The sequence below is a fragment of the Aythya ferina genome (assembly GCF_964211825.1).
Source record: "Aythya ferina genome assembly, chromosome: 18".
Taxonomy (NCBI): Eukaryota; Metazoa; Chordata; class Aves; order Anseriformes; family Anatidae; genus Aythya; species Aythya ferina.
In genome coordinates, this window is record NC_140317.1 from 1,154,240 (window position 1) to 1,178,328 (window position 24,089).

At 42.1% G+C, this 24,089-nt stretch overlaps 1 protein-coding gene across 7 annotated transcripts in view; it reads left to right on the plus strand.

Annotated features, from left to right (window-relative positions):
• MAP2K4 (mitogen-activated protein kinase kinase 4) overlaps positions 1-24,089 on the plus strand; it is a 112,762-nt gene that overhangs the window by 58,931 nt on the left and 29,742 nt on the right. For all 7 annotated transcript variants that reach the window (XM_084492510.1, XM_084492511.1, XM_084492512.1 and 4 more), the window contains 3 exons: positions 4,321-4,495; positions 14,534-14,653; positions 22,028-22,147. In XM_084492510.1, coding sequence (XP_084348636.1) covers positions 4,321-4,495; positions 14,534-14,653; positions 22,028-22,147 — 415 coding nt within the window. The remainder of the gene's footprint in view (positions 1-4,320; positions 4,496-14,533; positions 14,654-22,027; positions 22,148-24,089) is intronic.

Sequence of the window (24,089 nt, forward strand, 5' to 3'; positions counted from 1 at the left end):
TGATAATTTTCAGTTTTGCCTAAAAAATCAACCAATTTTTCTCTGCTTCTCACCAAAGTCCTTCTTTTTAATGCCAAAGAAATGCTTGTTTTAAAAAATTTTGGCATCCCTGCAATGAGGTGCTAATAGCAGGGCTTGGGGAACTAATAGTCTGTCCAAAAGCTTCCAAATGTTTTCATGGTTCTTCCCAGGAGGTTTCTTGGGCCTCTCTCTGGGGCAGACCTTCCCGAGTGGATCCAGTTCACCAAGCCTGCAAGGAACAAACCCACGTCCCAAGTTTGTGTGACACCGTCCTTGGCCCAGCTGCAGTGCCTGGCGCCAGCAGTCTGTGTGCCTCCTGCCAAGCTGGACCCACAAATGGGTTTATTTTTGACAAAGGGGAACTGTTTGGAAGAGTTGCTGTCTTCCTTAGTGTTCCTAATCCCTGGAATAACTGCTGTGACAAGCACAGTAACCATCTGCAGTAAGACCAATACTTTGGTGCCTTTCAAATGCAGTAATCACAATGACCTCCAGAGCCTAGGTTCACTCTTTATTTTTTACGTTTAAAACTTTTCAGAGGCAAGACAAAGAATTCGAAGCTCAATTCCTGGACAAGTCAACAGCACCGCTAGTCCCCTAGGTGCACTTGAAAATTCTACTTGTAACTCTTTGAGGATTATGTGAATCTAGTCATCTTGTCAATATTTTTAATGTATGGTTTGAAAAATAAAGTCGCACTAGTCCATTTTAGGCATTTTGATCTTTTGCAGTATTTATGTCCAGTTTTGTCCAACATTCCTAGTCTTAGAAAGATTCAGATTGCACAGTTTAAAAAATGAAATGCTAAAAGGAGACCTATGTCTGCTCAGTGCTGTGCAAACAAAGGAGTGCTAAATGCAGTGACTGAAACTGACTGCAGCCTGATCTGTTGCAGAAACAGGAACTGGCCATTAATTGGTTTTCACCTTCACTAGACACTGTTCTATATGGTTACCTCTCTGATAATTAAAGCAAGCTCAGGATTTAGGCAGGTGCTTTTTATTACTTTGGGAGCTTGTCTGCCTTGTGGATTTATCTACATATGTATCTACAGTAGTGCAAATCCAGTGACAGATGTACTGCATCGGTGACTTATTTATTCTTTATTCTATTTTACATCAGACAATTCCTCTTTTATGTCAGTGCAGAGTCTATGTACTAGATTTGCATTTTTGAGCTGCTTTTCTGGCATGGATATATATCCATATATATATCCATATATATATATATAACTATTTGGGGGGAATTTACAGTGAAAATTTCCTAATATAAACAACCATCGTCTTCTAATGCTGAAAGTAATCATTACATTCCAGTTATTGACTCTTAAGTTAGGCCATGATGCTTAAAGGAAAACTGCATTGTTTACATTTGACAAATTCCCTAAATGAGCAAAATCTAAATTAAAATGTCTGATGTCTGTCAAGCTTGTCATTTGGTTATTTGATCATTTCCCTGGGTATTTGGAAGGGAACAAAAAGGCAGGAAGTCTGATTGCTGTACAAAGCAGATGGCATCATAAATACATAATGGAAATTAAGCCAAGCTAAAATGTATGAGATTTTTTGAGTGGACTGTGCTAATACATCTCATTTTAAACCCCTGGGTTCCTGGGAGCTACATTACTTTGCACCAGAATACAGCTGCAGAGGGCACTCAATGAAACCTTAAGGGGAGGGGCGTTATTTCCTAGCTCCTGTCTTCTTCCCTGCTGCCTGAAACAACCATCCCACAGCTGTGGGAACAATGGCATAGATCTGCTTTCACACTACAGCTGGGGAGAAACAGGCTTCTTGTGTAATGAGAAATCAAATTTGAATTCATTATATTCTTTTCTGATGTAGAGTAAGAAAAGCAAAGTTTTCTGGGCAGTAAAACAGACAAAGGGAAGATTGGAGACAGGTTTGATTGCTTTCTTTGAATAAACCATGTCAACATTTAAAGATTTTTAGCTTTATGAAAACTTAAATAGGAAATACTGTTTCAAATGATAGGAAAGGGTTTGCTCAGAAAATCCAGTCTCACATTTCTGCCTCCTGGAAGCACCTCTTTGCCTTTCTTTTTCCCTGCCATTTAGAGCAGGGTTTAGCTCTTGTTAAATGGTCTTGCTTCTTCCTGCCCTCCAGTTGGAAGGAGGTAGGCAGGAAATGCAATGCTCGTTTGCCGGTCCCTCCTCAGCATGTTGCTCATCACCTACATTCTTCCATCAAAACTAGAATTACTTTTATGGTACTGACAAAGTGGTATGGTTGAGCAGTTAGATGGTGACTGATTCATGCAGCTTCCAGTGTAAGCTGCCTGCAAGATAGGTGGCAAGTCTGGAGGTCACGTTTCTTTCCTTTTCCTTTTTTTCTTTTCTTTTTTTTTCCCTTCTTTTCATTGCTTTACATTTTTTTTCTTTTTTTCTTTTGTTTTTTACTTTACTGCCTGATTTTCATTCCTTGCTCTTTAGTAAATAAATTTAATGGAGAACCCCACTAAATGCACTATTTTAATTTGAGGAATCAAATGCACAGAAAATCAAAGAACTTAAATAGTGCTAATGAAGGGGTGCCACCTCTACGGGCTGTTGTGTTCGTCACATCTGTGTTGTGCTGTAGCACTATCAGTAGGTTCCTCAGATTTATTCTTGAGGGCAATGAAGCTGGAGGGACGCTTTGGAGAATAGCAGATTGAAAATCTCAAGCTACGCACTTTAGAGATGGGTAATGAGCATGGAGGGACTGCATAAAATTGGTGAGAGGAGCTATTCAGTAACAATGTTTATTGAATGGGTCAAAGGTTCAGGAAGTGCAGCTGCTCAAAACTGGAAAAGTGCTAAACCAAAGTATCCCAGGCAAGCCAGAGTGCAGCAGATGAAGCCATTTGAACCTTAGTTGCTCCAGTAAATTGACTGTTGGACCTAACCTCATTGCCCTCACAAAACCCAGGTTCCAAATAAAATGTGGTGGAGGTTGGGTCCACCACCACATCCAACTGGGTAGTGTTTGCAGCTGCTGATTGACAAATGCTCTGTTGTGTTTACCAGCTTGGAATCAGCTGTTGCGTGTTCATTCCTCTGGCTGATAAACTTGATGAGCATGATGTGTTTGGTCAAATACCTCGTGTATGTTCTCATATGATTGGACCCTGGACAAATGTGGTTGCTTGATCAAATACTCAGGTGAAGTGATCAGAGTCCAAGGGATGAGTTTGACAGAATCTCTCTCGTTCACAAGGTGGTCAAAAATACCTGCTGGCTTTAATATCTGTGTGGGATTGGTGTGCTCTGCAGTGGGAACTGTCTTTAGTACTGTTAATGCTACTTTAAAAGTAGGAAGTTCAGGCTTTTGGCATACTTCATGACCAAAGATGTGTGATTCATCTAATTAATTAATAAAAAATGAATTTTTGCATGGCATTTTAGCGTGAAAAGTGTTGAAAATACTTGTGCATTTCCTACTAATTCAGTAATGCATTGCTGCATTTGAATGAGTAATTGAAGGCATCTTAAAACAACTGTTGAACTATCTTACAAATTTTGGGCATTGTTCTGTATTTCTTACGTGGACAAATCCTGGTGGCTTCAGTAGAAATGATTTTTGCCAGAGAACAGTAATCTAGGCATTTGGTAAAGATGCACTTGAACAGGCACTTTTTGTTTTTGTATGTCACAAACGGCTTGTATTGTTTTTTTAATAAGTTTAAATTATTGGCTTTTTATTTGTTTTTGTTTGTTTGTTTTGTTTTTTAAAATAAATTAAACAACTACCTAAAATGTTTTTAAAATTAATTGCAGTTTTCCATTACGAGCGAGCTCTCTTTCTACAGTCCCCTTGATACAAACATAAGATCTTGCCCATGTTGAATAGCAACATGATTAAAGCAAGGCAGTTGCTGCAGAGCGTAATGGTGTAGAGCAACAAAAGCTTTGGGAAAGTGGGGCTGGGGAGTGCTCTTCAGACTCTTGGTTCTGCATGTTATCAGATCCTGCTTTAAGCTTAATGTATTTTATGCAAAGCAGAAAGAACTGTGTTAATGACTGATTAGAATGACTCTAATATATGAGACACACTGAATTTCATTCCACAGCTGGAGAAACTTAGCATTAATTGAAGCTGTGGGCAACAATATGTCATTTTTGATTTAAGATTTTCCCTCACCCCTGCACCCCCCACCCCAACCAAAATCCCTCATGGAGTCAGATTGTTGCTGTAGCTTTTGTGAACCCCTCTCTTCTAATGTTTAATCAAGTGCTGAAAAGAGAAATTTGCAGACTATTTAAAATGTGGAAAAATTGCTTCCCAATATTTTTGACAGAGAGAGACTGAGAACACACAGCATTGAATCATCAGGAAAATTGAAGATTTCCCCTGAACAGCATTGGGATTTTACAGCAGAGGACTTGAAAGACCTTGGAGAAATTGGACGAGGCGCTTATGGTTCTGTCAACAAAATGGTCCACAAACCAAGTGGGCAAATTATGGCAGTTAAAGTAGGTGATGCCCATACTTACGTTTGTACTTCAGTCCATTAGGGATGAAATGTGATGGAGAATTAACGTTCTTCCATCTAGCACCCATCTACTGCTCTTTTCTATTCATTTCCAATATAAAGGCTGCTTTTTGCTGAAAATGCATTGTATAATGGGCATATTGTCAAGTGATTTGTGAAGCTCTCATAATTGCTTGTGCCCTTTTGAAGATGCCTATCAGGAACTTACTGTTCTGAGGGGATCACATGTCTCTGGAGACTGATAATGGGGCATGGGTCTTTCACCTCTGGGTCACTGGTTCAGATACAGACTAGGTTGGTAGTAGGCACAAGCTGACATTCCAGTAGCTTTTTGGTGTCCTTTGTGAAATAAGGTAGTGACTTTAAATTTGCTTTTTTATAAGCATGTGCCCATGATGTAATAATTAACATCCTCACCAGGAGGGACTGAAATGAGAATCTTCTAGGGAGTGTTTTGCTCTTGCTGTTATGTGATGGAGTATATTTGCTTTGTTCTTACCATGCTCATCTACTGTGGAGATGGGAAGTGTACTGTTTTTCAGGACTATCCATTTTCTACCTTATGCTACCCAAAAACTCACCATGAAAGCATGAACATTATGTAACTTCATTTCCTAGCTGGGCAATATGGAGTAATCTTTGTCTTGCAGTAGCAGTGCTTCTCACTAGGCATTTTTGAGGAGCTGCTTGTCCATTGAGCTGGGTTTGATGGACAGCATCCATTTTCTCTCTTTCACGTCCTTTACTTTGCAGCTTCTAAGTGGTAGCTCATGACATCAATCTTTTAACTCTGGTGATGGTATCAACTGGAAGTGCTCTCCCATGAAAGAGTAGAAGAGAGCTTTGAGCTATGTAGAAGTTGGTGTCACTCTCTTTTTTCATCTCTCTGTCATCTTTGGAATATTCTCTGATCTGATCTGGAAATGTTCACTCCTGCTGGTCTCACGTGGCAGGTAGACATGTCGCAGTCCCAGCTCTAGCTACTACGGTTATAACTCATACTTGTCTGAAGCGTGCAGGCTACTGGAGTAACTTTTGATGTTCTCCAGTAAATATTGACTTCCTCATCGTAGTGGGATCATTGGCCAGGTCTCACAGCTTTTTGGATCACAGTGCAGTGATGTTTCAATGTTTTTTTGTTTTGTTTTGTTTTTTTGAATCCCTAGAAGTTTCCAATGGAGCTAGAGGTTGCCTGTCACTAAGGATCTGTTTCTCCTAGTTGCCTTTGGTGGAGCTTCTAGATGGAGTTTGTAGATGATGGGTTGAAAACCACTGAAGTGGTGAAATGATGCCTGGGCACCTGTAGCCTCAAGCCCAGAGTATGTGACCTGGGCAACAGGTTTTACTATTATAATCATGATGGCTTTGGGTTATAAAAACCTACCTAAAGCTGAGTGGGGTTGTTTTCAAAAGCTCTGCAGTGGGTATAGTTGTGTTGAGAAGAATGCTTTGCTGGGCTAGCTAATGTTACTGAGAAGGAGATGTGTCTACTGGCATAGATATTCTTTTGTCACAGATAGTGTTTGCAAAGGGACTTCAAAGATGGTAGAAAAGTACTGTCAGTGTGGAGGGTCTGCAGTGCAGGTACAGTTCCCACCTGGGAGGTGGGAAGCTGCAGTGCTGGGTTCTTGAAGCACACAGCTGGAGATGACATTGGACAACCTGTTGAGTGAAGAGAGGTGGGCTGAACCCTAGTGGGGTGCTGGGCTTGGGGGCTCACTTTTAAACAAATAAAACCTCATACTTCTACATTGTCTGAATGCTGAAATGTCAGGGTTGTGGGCTGGGATGATGCCACCTTCTTTTCTCTGAACACACCCCTTGGGTGCCTGCGGCACCTTTTTCTCCCTGGAGAGGAAAGAAGAGCTGGAGGGTCTGGGCAGCTGCATCTACTTCTAAAATATTAGTAACAAGGGGCCTAGTGGGGATTAAACACAAAACTGAGCAAAGGAAAGCCCATGGGTGGAACAGTGTGTGAGGTCTCCAGGGCAGAAACAGCTATTCCAAAGCTTGGATGGTGCAGTTGTAATGAGATTTTCAGGACAGCTGGTTCTGAAAGAGTTACTAGCTGATCAAAGTGCTCATGTACTCAAAGTACTCCAAGCCTTTTCTTTCTCAGACGGCTGTTGCTTTTGGGGCAGTCTGGGTTGTGCATTAACCTGCTCTGTCTTAATCTGCCTTATGGGCCATCTGTGTCTGGGGCTGTTCATCTTTTGCTCTCTGTTTCCCTCAAGCCTATGGTGTCCTGATGGCTTATGGAGCTGTTGCCATCTGAAGACCCAGCTCCTCACATGCATTCATATAAACTAACTGCTCCCTATGGTGTTTCTTTACCCTACAGGCAAACACTTGTTTTATTCTCTTTCAGCTCAAAATACTTCTGTAAGAGAAAAAGGTTTAGAAATTACCTATTTTTTTCCGGGACTTTCAAGGTTGTTTGAGAAAAAAACATGTCAGTCTAGTGATTTGAGGTCCTAGCTGTGATCTAAAGGACACCTGCTTGCAACTTGATGGTGTGGCACTGTGCTGTGTGCATGGCATCAATGACACTAAATTTCAAAGCCAGTGTCTCTGGGTATTTGGTGGTGCTGCTGTGCCTCTCCTGTGCATCCCCAAGAGCTGATTACAGTAACAGCAGTGCAGCAGGCAGATCATCCTTGGAATGGCATTCAGCAAGAGGAAACAGGTTTTCAGAGGCTGCAAGCCAAAAGCTTTTGGCTGTTCTGTACTGATGAGTGAAGCACAGAGATGGCTCTAGAAGCTGCTAGTTAGATGCAGAGAAAATTGCTGCGTGGGCCTCTTCCAGCTGCACCTTCATTCTCCTCCATCACTACCCATGGCAGATTTCTGGAGCAATCAGGTATCTTCCTACCCCGCTTCTTTCTGGAGGGCCAAGTCCTGTTTGCACTTACCATCTTCAGACTGTGGCTTGTCAGCCCCTTCTTCTGCACACAGTTTCAAATCCTGCTTGTTGGACAAGTGTGCTGCAGTTATATAGTAAAGAACAGATAAAGATTAATTCCTTTCCTCCGTGCTGGAGTTTTCAGCTCCAACTGCACCCAAAGCCTGGCAGCTTTGGGCACTCATCCTGCTCACCTCTGAGGCTTGAGCAAATGCGGCTGCTGTAGCAGACCCTCAAATCCTGTTTCCAGCTCCTTCCTTTGTCTTTTTCTAGCTTATCATGCCACTTCCATGGTACTTTGCATCTTTGGTTCCTTGAAGTGTGGTTTAGTTTAGCCTTCTGCTTTCACTCTGCTTGGTGTCCTTTGTTTTCCCTGAGCTGTCCAAGCAAAGCCTTTTGCTGCCCCTCTTGTTGAATAACTTGAGATCTGCAGATGGAGGCACAATTCTGTTTCATTTTCCTCTTCTATGCAGTTTGGCCTGATCAGTCAACGTATGGATCTTGGCAGATGTAATCCTGCCACCTCTAATGAGGGTGTCTAGTTGCTGCCAGGCCGCTGGGTGAGTCAGAAAGCTTTCATCTGGTACTCTAGCATCTGTGGCGGAGGAGGAGAATGTGCTGCTTCATGTCGCTGGTGTAAAACCACTTCAGCAGAGCTTTAGGCTGATGGAGCATTACTCAGAGAGAAGCTTTGATGATGAATTTTTGTGCTCAGTCCTGCTCCTCCCTCTTCTTCAGCTTTTGTCACTCTGTGCCTCCAGAAATACATACTTTAATAACAGAAAGCCATGGCATGTATCTGCAGGGGCGGGCTGAAGGCTGGAGCAGCAGAACATGGCTAGAGGAGCAGGCAGCTCACACCTGTCAGGCTGCTGGCTGCAGAAGTCTGGGAGCTGTGATCTTGTATGGAAACAGATGGTTGTGGTCTTTGGTGTGATGTTTTTGCATCGCTTAGCTTTTATCTCATAGACAGCCTCTTTCTAGGGCCATCAGGAAGAAGGGGGCTGATAAAGAAAAGAGGAATGCAACCCTGATGATTTGTATACAACCTTTTTAATTTTTCTCCATGAAAAGTGTTTTATTATGTTTGCAAGATCATAATAACAATCATCTTGTTCATTAAGTCTGTTTTTTCTTCCAGGTCTTCCTAGAGATTCAAAGTTCCTGTTTGCTCTGGGTCAGCTGGCATTGTGATCTTTCTCTCACTTAAAAAACAAACAAAAAACACAACCAACAACAACAAACAAAACTACTATTCATTTTCTTGAGCATTTATTGACATACGAGTTCATGACTCTTCCAAGTGTGATAGAAAACAGCCCTGTTCTGTCCACTGCCAGCTCTGTGCACATCTATCATTGCAAGGCCAGTTTTTACATTAACTCCTCGCTTCTTGGCAGGTTTCTCTTCTGGACTCTGTTTTCCTTGAAAGCAGTGTCTGCCCTGGCCCGCATTTACCTGCGTGCTACAGTTCTCTCTAGTCCAGCTTCCAGTTCCACCTAATTTCTTTTGACTTTATTTCTGGTTTCTTGATTAGTCTTCAGTCTGTTTTTGTTCAGTCTGTAGCAATTCGTAATTGTCTTGTGAATAATCTCCAAAGCTTGTCTGCTCTGCAGAGAGCCCTGGTCCCTTCTCAGGATCTGTTGCACTGCTGTCACTCCTGATCTTATCCCAGAGGCTTCACATGTGTTGTTCTCCAGTCCCCTTTTGTGTGTGCCCTCCAGTATCAACATATGTTGTTGTAGATGCTCCAGGGAGGGTTAACGCATCTTGTGTGGTATCCTCATGAAACATTTGAAGAACCAGACTGTCTTGCAGATCAGAGGATCTTCAGAAAACTTCCATTTTATTCAGGTGAATTGTTTTTCTTGGGAAGCTCACCAATCAGCTGATGGTTGTCCTTCTGTCCTGAATTTTCCCTTTAGGATGTTCATTCACACAAAAAGGGTCTTTAAAAAATCCTTGGCATGCTTGGTTTTCCAGACTGATAAAAAATACATAAATGAAAAATCCCCCAATCTGAATGAATGTTAGGAAGTATTCTCCCTGTTGGAGCAGCATCCTCTGCTTACTACATAAATAGCATAGGAAATACATAGGGTGGATTTTATTAGCCAGAGTACTTAAAAGGGCCTTAGAAGGCTAGGAGGTTTTCTTGTTTGAAGAGTTCCCAAGGTAAATTACCAAGCATTTAAAATAGCCAACCTTTAGTCTGTACAGTAGTGCATGTGCCAACCAGAAGCCTGAGCACAACAGCAAAGAGCCTGAGGTTAGCAGGAACGTGCAGCTCACTTCTGCGCTCACCTTCCTCTCTCCCATTCAACCTCCTGAACCTCTGGATGCTTGACAGGCCTTCTCTTTCCAGCAGTAGGGAACACCAGGACCTTTGGGTTTATGGTGTTAGAACCTTCTACCAGTTTCTTCCTCTTCCAGTTCTCTTGCTTTGACCTGGCTGAAAAATATGCTGTCAAGAAACTAGCAGGATGGCTTGTGCTTCACTTTACCTTCAGGCTTCTTGTCCTTGGCCATGGAAAAGTCTTGCACCTCTTGTGATTTTTCTGCCAAAAATAGCAATGACTAAGGGAGTAATAGTAAAATAGTAGAACTGGAGAGGGGCATTTTTTTCCTCAGTCCTTTTGTTCAGTTTTCTTCCACCCCAGAATTTGCAGTGATTTTCAGCTACATACCAGAATTTTCTGTATCTTCCAATCTTCTGTATAAATCAACCTAGTTGATTCAGTCTTTCTCTGCAATATTACCTAGTCTAGTTTCCAGTTCCAGCCAACATCCTCAGATCTTGTTGCTGGTTTCTTGTTTTCTGTTTAGTCTAGTGGTATTTTTGACCAGTCTTCAGGTAGTCTTCCACTTCTTCTGATCTACGCTTGTCCTGAGAAATTCAGAAGCAATTCTAAGATCAGTTGGGTATCAGAGAAGCTGGCCAAGGCACTGTTTGGAGATACATAAAATTCAATGGGATGTCAAGCCTATAAAGTGTCCATAAAAGATCATTGTTCTTCTTGGATAAGTCTGTAAGCTATGGAGCCATTTCTTGTTCAGAACACAGTGCCTCTCACATCATTTTGCCTTGTAGTCAGTGCTTGCTCTCTTATCCGTAGTTTTAAAATAGGTGTTTTGTCTGTCTTTCCTTGGCTTTCACAGAATTTTGCTGATGGCTGTCTCACAGTTGAAATAGCTTGTCAGATATCAGATATACAACTTCTGCTCTCAGGTGTATTTATGTATACTTCTGTAATTTATCAGTTGTTTCCTGCACGTCTGATAGCCCATAAAAGCCCTCTGAGTTGACACATAAGTGTATTAAGTTCAGTCAAGGGGCAGATTTTTCTGACCTTCCTGTTTCCCATATGATTTCTGAAGAGAAGTATTGGGATTTTTGCAAGCTGGCTCTGCTGTAAATCTTCATTTCCATTCTTCTCACAATTAGATACCCTCCCTGGAGTAGACTACTTAAGGTTTATTGAGGGGAATTTTCTGTTTCACTCATCTGTTTGGATAGCTGTATGAGAGTTAGGGAAAACAGTGCTTCAAACCATGCTGATATGACACTGAGAAAGGAGTGAATGAGTAAGGGTTAAAAGGAAATGGTGAGGGAGTAAGCCTTATTAGAGGAGATGGGAGACTAGTTGTTATCAGTGAAAGACCTGACATGCTTCTTTCAGCACTGAAAGTGTTGTGGATGGGTAGGTAAATGTTCTTGTCCTCAGCAGCAAGTGGGCAAAACCCCTTTCTTTCTGCTCATTTTGTAGCTTTTGGTCCTTGCTGTCCTGCAGATAACACCCATCCCTTTGGTGACACTGTCAGGTGCTGCTGCAGGACTTTCTGCTGAGCACACCTGTGAGCTGCGTACGCAGGACAGCACTGTTTTCTCTCTTGGCTCAAGAAGTAGGTTTTCAGTTTGGTGCTTGTCCCCTGTCCCCTTTCCCTTTTCCCCTTTGTTGCTACCCACTGCACCTGATTTTTTTCCTGTGCATACTGGACTTGGGTGATGTCTCTTCTGTTTTGGGTCTGGTTCCTGGGATCTGTCAGGTTTTAGGTTTGAGAGTGGTACAATTGCAGAGCATCATCAAGCATTTTTGATGTCCAGACCATCATTACTTAGAGCTCTTATTTCAGATATCAGAAACCTTTTTCCTAACCTGGGTTTGTGCTGAAAAGGTTGGAGAATTTTCTTCTGAAGGATTTTATGCAGTTTGTTTAAGGCCAACAAGAAACTGCTAAAGATCAGACTTTCTATAATCTCCACTACAAAAAACACTTCTTCCATATGTGGCCTGTTTGGCCATGGCAGGAACTGCATGCAATTGAGTAACCAGGCTGAGAGATATAAGAGCTGAAACCAAGTCAGACTTGTCCATCCCGATCTTAAATGGTGTTGTCAGGCTGCTGTCTTCCTTGTCTTCCTTTCCTGCCGCCTCCTGTGTCTTTGGGAGAGTCTGTCTGTGGGTACTGCTGCAGTGTCTTGCACTCTGCCTCTGAGTTAGGTAGCAGGTCTTCATTGTGGCACATGTGCTGTTTGAGTACTGGCTGCTGTTGACTTCCATCACCTTTTGCTTTTTCTTCCTTCTTTTGCTCATGAATGCTTGCTTCTTAGCTGATGAATTAAGACTGTTTTCTTTTCCAGCCTGGGTGACCTCAGCTCAGCATTGTGCTGCATGTTGCCTCCGAGGGTTTTGCGCTCTTCTTGAATTAGCAAACCTCCGGTATCCAAAAGTCTCATAAAAGACTCCCCTTCAGTCTCCAAAGCAGTGTTTGATCAGGAGTTTATGTTGGCTTTTTAAGGTGTCCTTTGGGTGCCATGCCCGCATGGGATGTTCTGTATTATAACCTTTACATAACTGTACATCCTTGGGGTCCTCTGCCTGCTCTTTTTATTTCTCCATGGGGAGATTGTGGCTGGAAAAAGAAGTTGTTGGGTTTGGCTGTTGTTCCAGGGCGCTGTTAAAATTACCTTCTCCATACAAATATCTCAAATGCTTTCCAGAGTTGAAGAAGTAAGAGCAGAGAAGATGCAGAGAATGTCAGAGTTGGGATGAGGTACTTTCAGGTGAAGTTGCAGAATCTGAGAAGCATGCTGCAGGGATGGCTGAGACAGAAGTGTGCAGCTGTGAAAAGAATGCAGAGTGAGTCTGAGGAGATGACCAGGAGAAAGGTTTTTGGGGGAAGGGAGTTAATGGAATTGGCACAGAAGAGAGCTGTGAGTTACAGTATGGAGAAAAGATCTTTTGGTATTGCTTCTCACCTGTTTTGTGAACTTTTCAGAGGAGTGGGTAGCATCTCAGTGGGAGACAAAACTGCTCCTCAGAGGTCCCACCACAGTGGCTTTGGCATCCATCATCTTCTATCAAGGTCAGAGCAACATCATTATTATTTCATACAGTGCTGCTGATGTGCTATCCAGAAAGAGACTTCTAATCTTCTTAGCCTTTGATATGTCAGCACAGGGTTGAAGAGCTTTATATGATGTAGATCCAAGACAAAGAAATGATTGAACTTATCAGACCTTCTTCACTTATGTGACTAAACTTCTGCGAAACAGACTTGAACCAGTGACCTAGAGGTGAAGAGTTTTAGTTTCATTACTAGTCCCTAGAGCTGTTGTCTTGCTCTGTTTGCAACTACAAAATTCCACCCACTCAGTGACATTGCAAGGTGTGGATGTTACAGATTGTGGGTGTGCTGGGCAAGGCTCTTACTAGTTTTCCCTAGTACTCTAGAATTCATTGGGAGGGAAAAGAGCAGTATGAACACAATTACTGTTCTAGGCCAAACTAGAACTGCTAGAACATAACGAATGAATGGGGAAATACCAAAATACCAGGATACAACAAAGGTAAGGAAACTGTAGTCTCAATACAGTCCTCACTTTGTGTGGATCATCACAAAATAGTCCAAAGGTACATAATAATGCACTTATAATCTCAAGTGATGTAATAGGAACAGCCAACCTTTAAAGTACCTTCATATGCTTAGCCTTGTGCTTGCTAATGCTTGTGGTCTTGCTGCCAACAGCAGCTGCTCACAGGGCAGTGAGCTCTGCCAAGCAGTTTCAGTGGGACTGGCTTTTGGTATCATGCAGGTTTTTCCCACAACCTTGAACATTTTTTTCTTTCTTGGATAGCCAGATAGCTTTCCTCCACAAGGAGGGTCCAGGCTGTTTCTCTTGCTTTGGACTTGTCATTTTTTTATCTTGCTTTTTGATGATTTCTCAGTGTGACTCAGTTCTTCAGTATCATAATTTTACTCACTAGTGTTTCAGAGAATGCATTTAATTAGTGCAAGATGCTAAATATCTGTAAAATTACATGAAAAGCTGTGGATGGACTCCTCCATCCTTCATTTAATGAGCTTCATGGTTGGATGTGTGCTCTTTTTTTTATTTTCAAACTTAAATTGCTCTTTCAAGCCCAAATCAGTGTTTTCCTTATATATACACTATAAAGTATAGTGGGTATATATACATTTTTAAACATACAGCATATAATCTATATCTTTCATAGTTAGTGTTAGCTATGCCAGTACAAGGTAGAGTTGTTAGTTTTATGAGGAGGACTGTTGCCCACCATTAGCATTACCAGAGCAATGTGTTCCCTCGATTACATTATGGGCCTTTTCCACTGTGCCAGCCATGGTGAAGGCAAGGTGTAGGAAAACTTTTTGCCTTCTTTGCTTTTCTTAGTCATTTCAAACATAATGTTCCTTGGTTAAATATCAAATCAGTCTTTGAGCCCCATCCAACATGGCTAAGAACTCCATGGGAATGTTTTGAAATGATAACCTGAATGTATTGATTTGCTGTAGGTTTCAATGAAATCTTTGCTCTTTAATTTCATGCTGCCATTTCATCTGAAAATGCTGATGCTCATAAGAGTAAAATTTGATTGGAGATTTTATAGTCTGTATTGATGGCTTTTGGGGTTTTCAGTTAAAATTCTGATTTGAAAATGGTTCAATTCTCTTGAGTGTGTTTTATCATGCCTTGGGGATTGCCTGCTCAGCTTTGGGTTTGGGGTCCATGGTATGTTGCTCCAGTAGTGGTTCTGAAGATACAGGAATGGCATGTAAGTGATAAAGTCTCTGCCACTCTTCCTCTTTCAGAGAATTCGGTCGACAGTGGATGAAAAAGAACAGAAGCAGCTTCTGATGGACCTTGATGTAGTAATGCGAAGCAGTGACTGCCCGTATATTGTTCAGTTTTATGGTGCGCTCTTCAGAGAGGTGGGAACTCCAAACTTGCTTCATTTATAGCAGAATTTTTTGTTTTTGTTTGTGTGGTTTGTTTTTTTTTTGACCTTTTTTTCGTTGAAGTTGCCAACATGGAATAAAGAAGAGAATGTTAATTTATATTAGGATTTTTAGCTTGGTACCTTTCATCAAGGTTATTTAACCAAGATATCCAGATGTCCGAGTAGTGTTGAACACATAGATGCTATTCCCATTCATTGTTAGGTCTGTCTGCGTATTTCAGTCTCTCTTTCTCTCCTGTTTTTCTCATTTGATGAACTTGTGGTACCCCCCTGCACTGCTGGGCTGGGCACAGCTCTGTGGCACTGCGCTTGAACACAAATGTGATTTATGTCAGTAATCAGATATGACCATATGGAGGACGCGTGCAAACTCAGTATCCTTGTAACAAAGGTGGCTGCTGTGATCAGATAGTTATTTGTACATCTGTACAGACGTACATACCAGGGCTGTGTCAGAGACTCATAATTGAAGTGCCTCTTCCTTGAAGTGGCTTGTACCTGCAGATGTGTAAGAAAATAAGCGACCTGGCTGGGTCAGACCAGTGGGTGGTCCTGTCTCTGGGGATGGCCCAAAGGATCTGCTTAAAGAAGCACATGTGATACTTTGCCATAACCTTCAGTTGTACGTACCTGAATGTCTTCTGAGCTCTGCATGCTATCTTTTGCTTAGTGATTCTTCCTAGACTTCTTGTCCAGTAAATGGTTTGTTTTCCCTGTGGATACATTTACATTTTTTGCATCCTCGGTGCTCCCTGAGAGGCACTTCCCTTGGTAGTCTGTCTGTCACTTGAAGGCCAGTCACTTTGACTGATTTTGAACTTTCATTCTGCTGTTCTTAATGGTGCCCCTAGTGGTTTCCCTAGTTTTTGTATTTGAAGAGGAAGTTAGTTGTTGCTGCTTACCAATTCTCTCTAGGCCACTGAGGATTTTATGGACCGCTGCCGTGTCTCTGTTACATCTTCTCCAGACTGAAAAGTGCAAACCTGCGTCATGCATAGAATCTATTCCAGACCTTTGATCATCTTTCTTGCCATTCTCTGCATCTTTTCCAGTTCTACTCTGTCCTTTTGGGATGGAGACCAAAATTGCATGAGTGCTCTTGAAAGGAGCAATATCTGCAATAGCCGCCCTAGGGCCTGGCATTTTGCTTGGACCTTTTATGCATATAGATATTGTATGTGCTGTAGAGTGTGTTATTCAATATGATGCTTCATGAATTATACAAAGTGAAGACCAGAATTAGAGCATCAAAATCTATGTAAGCTGACTGTAATTAATTCTGACATAGTTCACTTATTCATGTCCAGGAATATAGTGTTAATCACTGAGTGTTTGTGACTGTTTTAGCATATACTTATTGTACTTTAAAGAATGCATTTTGCTGCAGGGACACAGAAAGTGTCCTCCTTTCTCTTTGTGCTTTGCTCAGGTACTCCCATTGCATTTGAATGACCAGTAAAAAAACAGTTGGGAAACTGGCATTCTGCATACAGCCTGGACAGTCATTCTTGCCTGTTTTCCTCTAATTGAGTCTAAATCCTGTACACCTACCCAAGGGAAGAAGGAAAATAGAGACCTACTTGCTGCTGTTCATCTTTGCTTATTATCTGGTAGCAACCTATGCAGAGTCTGTTGGGGCTTTAATGGAGAGCTGTTGAGAGGGAGAAGGTGAATCTGGCAATTCAAACCACAAATTGGGACTGAATATTTAATTTCTGCTTCTGGAGAATCTTTCTCTGTTATTTTGTCAGTTTATTCCTCTGGCTTTAAATTTCAGTCCCTAAAATAAGGATTAAAATAATTTATTTTTTTCATGCTTTGCTTTGTCTTATCTGTTGAACACTTTGAGTGAGAAGGTGTTGTCCCTGTTCACGCATTTCAAACTCCTAGCAAGTGTGGAGCCTCAGCCTTGGCTGAAAGTTTGCAGCTTTGCTGAAATACAAATGATAAGGCTGTCAGCTGGTTTGAAGAAAAGTCTCTGGGCAAGACAATATCTTGCCAGATTGCTGATGAGCAACATGTTCAGAACTGCAAGAGCCTGTCACCTCTGCTACTTTAGGCACATCTCAGAATGTAAGTATACATACATAAATAATACAGAAACCTTGATCAACATCCAACTGTCAGCTTGGTCTTTGCTGCACCCTTTGTTTTGTCAAAAAATCCTGTCTTCCTGCAACCAGGCACCATTCTTTGGGTGCTCTGTGAAAGACTTCAATAAGGTCACTCAGGGGTATACTGTGTTTGTCCCTGAAATCCCCTCTGCCCACACCCTCAGCATCGGTGGTGTGTGTTTCTGAAATGGAAGCAAACTTCCCCCTCTCCTCAGTCTGTCATGGCTGGCACACACCTCAAAGGTATGCAAGACAAACTGATAGACAGACTTGGATGAGATTGTCTGTCTTGTCATATTAATTACATGCTCTAACGTTAATTAAGTTTTTTAAAGGCAGGGAACTATGACAGCAGAGAAAGCAGAGACAGCAAGTATTTAAGGGGAAAAAAGAATTTCACCAGTATGTTTGAACCTGTCTCACCCTCCTGCTCTTCGTTCACAAAGTAACTGATCCAGCTCACTGCTACACCATCCTCTAGAGTATAAGAACATGTGGGACATTACTAAAGATTCCTCTCTCAGGAAGTCCTATAGCAAGACACGTGTAAACAAAGCCCTTTGTTCCTGGATTTCAAGGTGAAAAGTAAGGAAAAACATTCCAAAAGGCACATCCTTTTGGGACCTTTTGCTCTGAGCCAGGTCTCAGATTCTCTGGGGATAGACTGAGCTACAGATGGGAAGTCATTTTCCTTCTGCTCCTAAAGGGTGAAAGACTTCACTTTGAGTCTCTTCAGAGGAGCTTGAATGCTGAGTAGGCAGCTCTCACAATCAAATAATTAGCAAGAAGATTATAACAGCTTCAGGGAGGGCAGCAGGACAGCTGCTGGGCTGTTTTGAAAGACAGGAAGCCTGTCTAGAAGAGTGAGCTGTTTGTGCTGAGAAACAGAGCTCAGCTTTTGAGTCTTGACAGTCAGGGAGTAGTAGTAGTAAACCAAATTGGACAAAACTGTTGAAGGACTTAATTTGAGGACAGACATATATTCCAGCTTGCAGTTAGGAAAACAACCGTAAAAAGAGAAGTTGCTGTGGCAGCCTCTCCTAAGTATGACAAGTTTTGATTTGCAAAGGTTAAAAAAAAAAAAAAAAAAAAAAGATTCTTTTTTTCCCCTTGAATACTATTGGTCTTTGGCAGGTTTGACTATTTTGAAGCATCCTCTTGAAAAATTTCTGAATACAATAAGCTACAGTGATACCATTGAGACGTGAAAATCAGACAGGGCACGAATGCCAAGTGTTGTTAACCATCACCCTTCAGGGGAACTTGACTCGGGAATGAGTCTTCTCTGGGAAGTAGCGGTGGTTGTCCCTCAGCCGACAGCATCTTAACCCATAGTGTATTATGGCAGAGCACACTGCTCAGTCCATATCTCGTTGTTGGACCTGTGAAGCTGTGACCTTGATGTCACTGTGGCACCGGCTGAACCGTACGTCTGCCATGGGTGACCCCGAGACTCTCCCTCAGAGTTACTGTTTGGAAGGCAGAAATCTGAGAAAAAAGCAGTTGTCTTTCCTGGTGTGTCTGCCACAGGCTTAACAACTAATTTAGTTTGAGACTGTTCCTCTAAGTCTGGGAATGTTTCATTGGTTATCATGACCACATTAACTGCTTGTTTAAAGCAACTATTTGTTACTTTTTTTTCTCAAGAGGGAAAGAGGTATTTATACAAATTGATGAGATCCCCCCCCACCCCGAGCTGCTGCTTCCCCAGGCTGAACTCTATCATCTTTTTGGCCCTCTGTTGGGCTGTCTTCAGTAGCTCCATGTCTCTTGTAGTGGAAGCCCAGAGCTGGACCCAGCACTCCAGGTCTAACCTCACTAGTGCTGAGCAGAGGGGAAGGATCACGTCCCTCAGCCTCCTGGCAATGCTTTGTCTAATGCAGCCCAGGATACCATTCCCCTTCTTTGTGGCAAGGTCATGTTGCTGGTTCATGTTCACCTTGGTGTCCACCAAGACTCCAGGTCCTTTTAGTGCCAAGCTGCTTTTCAGCCTAGTGGCATCTTTGTGACATGCTCAGTTGCGGGCTGGGAACTAAGGACACTGCATTCAGGAATTGAAGCAGCCTAGTTGCTGGTTAAGACACAGTTTTTGTGTATGTCCTGGAGCATAGGCAGTGGTACTTTAAATGAAATAGTAAGTGTAGGGCATTCCTGGGTATTTTTTGGTATGTCTACAAGAAGTGCGTTAGTACCTGGTAATTTAGTACCTGAAAAGAAGTAAAATATAATTCTTTGGAAGAATAGCTATAGCTGGAAGAGAAAAAATGTTTCCTTTGTCATTTTCTAATCAGAAATCAACCTGACCTGGAAGCATAAATTGAAGATAAACTTCTGTTAAGATAGTTTTGTCTTCACAATTCAAGGTGAAGCAGAACTTTCTCATGTACATCAGCATTTCTCTGTATAATTTGCTAAGAAAGGGGCTGGATGACAAGTATGTAGTTGCTCCTGCCAGTCTTCCTCTTTGTTCCCAGTAAAATTCATCAACTTTGCTTCTAGGTAAGTCCTTTCAAGTCTCAAGAAGAGGTGAAAACTTGTACGATTTTCAGTCTCATCACCAGTCTTAATGAAACTGCATAATTGAAAAGCTGTCATCTTTCTTCACTGATCTTGCTGACAGGAACTCACGTTGATCAGGTAGATTTTAATATTACCAGATCAATAAATGCTCCCATTCAGGATTTCTATATCATTCTATGGTACTTCAAGACAGCAACTAAACCATCTCTTGATTTTTTTCCCTTTGGTGCTTTTGATCATGAGTAGTTTGTATTGTGATTACACACGAACATGTTTGAGTGCTCAGTCACACGCATGTTGCAACCCTGCAGGCATACAAAGTATGCTGTGAAGCTTTTGTTATGGACACAGCTCTGATAACCTTGCCTGTTGTTTCACTTCAGTTTGCTTTTCCTGTACAAACATGATCCCATTGTAGCCTGGGCAACTGAAGACACTGATGTATTAGTGTGATGGGACACAAATGTGAGGCTGCAGGTGGTCGGTATTATTCTGGCAATCTTGAATGAATCCAGTTACCTATAGTCTTGGTACAGCAGCATGGGAGTATAGCACATTACCAATTTTTTAATGCAAAGCTGGTCAAAATAGAAGCAATGTCTTCAACGAACTTGCAGGCAGTAGAACCAAGTCTGTATTTGCTTTCACTGTGGATAGTTTGTAGTGGTCTGGTGTGGTTCCAATTTCACCTGATTCGTGTGCACCACTAATGCTGCATCCACTTATCTTTTCTTAGCCGCTCTTGATGATATGTGCCATAGCTGCACTCTGCATTTGTTTGCAGTGTTGAAAAGGGATTTTTTTTGCATGTGTTACCTAATTTCATTTCTGCAGTTTAAATCAGATCAAGTTCTCATCCAAATCCATCCATTCCAACCTTTATCCAGCAGCCCGAGATCTCCTTTCTCCATGTCTCTCTCTGTGACTGGCTCATGTCAGTCACTTGAAACACCAGTTGTGTCCTCTTCCACTGTGCTGCATTTGCCTCTCTCTGGGCAGTGTCTCAGCCTCTGTGTTCAGCACAGTGCTTGTTTGATCAGTGTCTTTTTCTTTGTTTCAGGTGAAATGCTTGTTCTCTGGGCTCAGGCTTGTACCAGCCATTTCCATTGGGTGGGCAATGAGCTGATACCACCTTTGCTGGCCCCTTCTGTTCCCAATAAACCAAGTGCTTGGACTGGAGTCAGGCCTTGGTGGATGCTGTTCATTCCTCGGTGTGTGTTCATGGTGTCCAGGAGGTCATTCTGAGTGGGCACAACCCCCCTTTTTGGCTTTAAGACACATGGCTCTGCAAGCTTTTTTAATCATCTGAGTACAGCTTGAGAATTGCTCTTGGCTGACAGGAGCACCGGCAGATTGCTTCAGACAGAAGTGACTGGAGGTGCACGGGATGGGAGCACGGGGCTTTGCTGCGCTGCCAGAATGCCTATACTCTCTCTCTCTCTCTTTTTTTTTTTTTCCTAATTTAATTTCCATGTATGTACTTTTTGCATGTTTGTGTTTTCGTTCTTGAGGGGAAAAAAATCTACCTTCTGCAGTACAAGGAGGCTTCTCCTGTATTTCTTACTTCCTGTATTCCAGGAATGTGCAGCTAAGTCACCACCAGGCAGAAGTCACCGCCAGGCAGGCACCCAGTGCTCTGAGCCACCCAGGCAGCCAGGGGCAGTGTTCCCTGCGGAAGCTACTGCTCTTCACACAAGTGTTTTGGATGGTGCCTAACCAGAATGAGACAACCAGACTGGCCAACCGTCTTTTGCACTCTACTTTTGACAGCTAACGTGGTTTTAACACTTATTGTGATACTGCCTGTAGAAGATAAGAATGTGTAGTTTCTGGGGAGGGTGGCTGTAGTTCTGGTGTTTTCCTAGCAATGAAGCATTGCATGAAGTGCATTATACTCTATAGAAACAGGTCATACCAAGCATTCAATTGTCCTTTACTGGAGTTAAAATGTTCAAAAATGTGAAATTTGAGATCAATCCGTGGCTAAGCCATTTATCACCATATACTAGATACATACTATGACAAAAGATGAAATCCTTTTATATATCATCTTTGTGGGAATCCATTTCTTCTCCCCAGCAAATCTGTCATGAGCAAGTTGATTCACAGATCTCAGGAGAGAGTTTCATAAACATGTTACCCTCCTATGATTGTTTAGCTTAACAGAGATATGTCTTACAATTTTCTGCATTTAACTTAACTGCAAGATATAAATCAACAACCCCCCCCCCCCACCACCTTCTTAAATCTATTTTCATTTTCTCTTGCTTAGATCATACCTCCAAATGTGGTATGAAATGTTCTCTGACCCGTGCAGGGTTGTCATAAACTGCAAGGGTCTTTTTTCAATCTTACTGTGCATGGTTGTATCTCACTGTGCCATCAGCCTTTTTGAGAGCCAGGCAGTTTTTGAGACTTTGATTCATTTAGGTTCAGGCATCTGAATTGTAATGTCAGGTCTGATCTTGTCAGTTAGATTTCTCTGCTGGTAAATGGAGTGGAGGAAAGGTATGTATTGGTGTTACTCTTCCATTGCTCTCAATGACTAATTCAGACTTGCTGCTGAAATGGCTGAAATTAATCAAGGTGAAATCTATCCTTCCTGTCAAATGCAGGTTGCTGTTTGTGTTTTATTGGATTCAAGGGATGCTCTCTGGGCTTTTGTTTCTCATTTAAGCTTGACAGTTACAATGATTCTTTTCTTTTTCCAGGGTGACTGTTGGATCTGTATGGAGCTCATGTCTACCTCGTTTGATAAGTTTTACAAATATGTATATAGTGTATTAGATGATGTTATTCCAGAAGAAATCCTAGGCAAAATCACTTTAGCTGTGAGTATTTTGTTAAACTTTTTTTTTAAAGCTGATTTGAAATATTCAGATCTCTCTTACTTGCTTGTAAAAAAAAATTGCAGTACAACTTCTGCTGTTACATCGTTTCAGAGTTTTAACGAACCTTGAGAGTATTCTAATTTTAGCATGACGTAACACATGATAGAGAAGCAGGTCCTGGCATCTGTAATCTGTATGCAGAAGCCCCAGAATTTTTATTCTGAGCCCCAGAAATTTGGGAAGGATTGCTTGCTGACTGTGGGCAGGAGGGGGCAGCTCTGTAGTGGGGCAGCTTGTGCCTCTGCTGCAGGCTCACAGCTTGTGGCACTGAGATGGCGTGGGGATGTCAGCAAAACCTTGTCAAATGACATGACTTGCCTTTCCAGACAGCTTTCCTGTAACAGCGGGAGGGCTAGGGCACTGACAGGACCTGAGCACACTGTGAGCCCTGTGTTTGGGAGGGGCTGTCAAGGGGCTGCATCTGCAAGTAGTCCTTTTGTTATCCTGCAATGCTGCTTAGCAAGACCATGGGTGGCAGGAGCCAGGTGCCAGACAGAGGTGGCTTTCCTGGAAGCTAGGTGCAGTTTATCTCATCCCAAGGATTTATGTAAAATCAATGAACTGTCTCCCCATCTCACGTTTGTAAAGGGAAAAGGGGGTTGAGCATAGCCAGGAGAGGTGAACCCTACTAAGCTTGTAGGAGTAGGTTTCTGGTCTAAGTTGCATGCTCTCTCTCTGAAGTCAGTGGGAAGAGGTTAGTGTCTCTGTATAGGAGCCGGGTTCCTATCTCATGGCACTTCAGATGGTCAAGTGAAGTGAGGTGAGTCCGATCCCAAGTATCTGAGCACACCCCTGCTCCATCAAGGCCGTTGTCTCCCCAAGGTCCTCTGGCATTGGATTGTTTCATGTTCTGTGTATGTGTATTCCTCCAGTAGTGAAGTGAAGGAATTATTTTCTAAGTGAGGGTACCTTTAAGAAGCCCTTAAGAATTATATTTGGCTCTGCCAAAATGAACCCTTGGTTGTCTAAACACAAGGGTAAGTTTTGGCCCTGCAAAAAAAAAGCTTTTGGTCTTGGATTGTGGACAAAAGGGTGTTGAAAGGTATCCTGAAACTTCTGTCCTGCTGCTGCCCCTGAAACTCTGTCACGTCCATTGGATCTCTGGTAAACTGAGCCACTCCAGTCCAGAGAAATCTCTTGTGGCATTGAACAAAGGCTCTTAAAATGCAGGTTGCTTCTTCAGCAGGTGGAGAACATGATTGTTGTTTTCTTCATCTTAACCTGGAAGTCCTGGTCCATTAAAAATTTTTATCACAGAGGCTGCCAAAGTTTTTAATTATGTAAATGCTTGAACACAGGGTTGTGCGAGCAGGAAGGAGTGTGCACATTGGAAAATGCAAGCAGGAACAGGAAGATTTTCATTGCTAGACTTTGTCTTCCCACAACTTTGCAGAACTTAGCAGCTCAATATGAACATCCTATTGCCATCATCATTAAGACAATCTTTTGGCCATCTATTTCAATGTTTTATTCAATAGAAGTGAAATTAATTAATGTTGATCTTTCAGCTGTTTTCTTTTGTTGTGTTTTTAAATTATCTTATATACCAGGCTCTCTGAATATCTTTTCCACTTGATGGTGAGTGGGTGAATCAGAACAGCCTTATCTGCTGCTCCTCACGCCACTGACATGAGGAGCTGCTGCTCAGCCAGTGGAATGGGAACAGCAAAATAGGGCATTTATTATTTACTGGAAGAGTACAGCGTAGGGCTTGAAATAAGTTCTTACTGAAGATAATTAATATCTGAAATTGCTTAACTTCATCTCTTGCTTCTGTCTCCCAAAGTGTGATCTTTCAAGGTTACAAATGTTACGTGTTTTACTTAACCACTTCCCCTATTTTCTGTCACCTCTTTGCAGGAAAAACTATGAGAAAAATGTT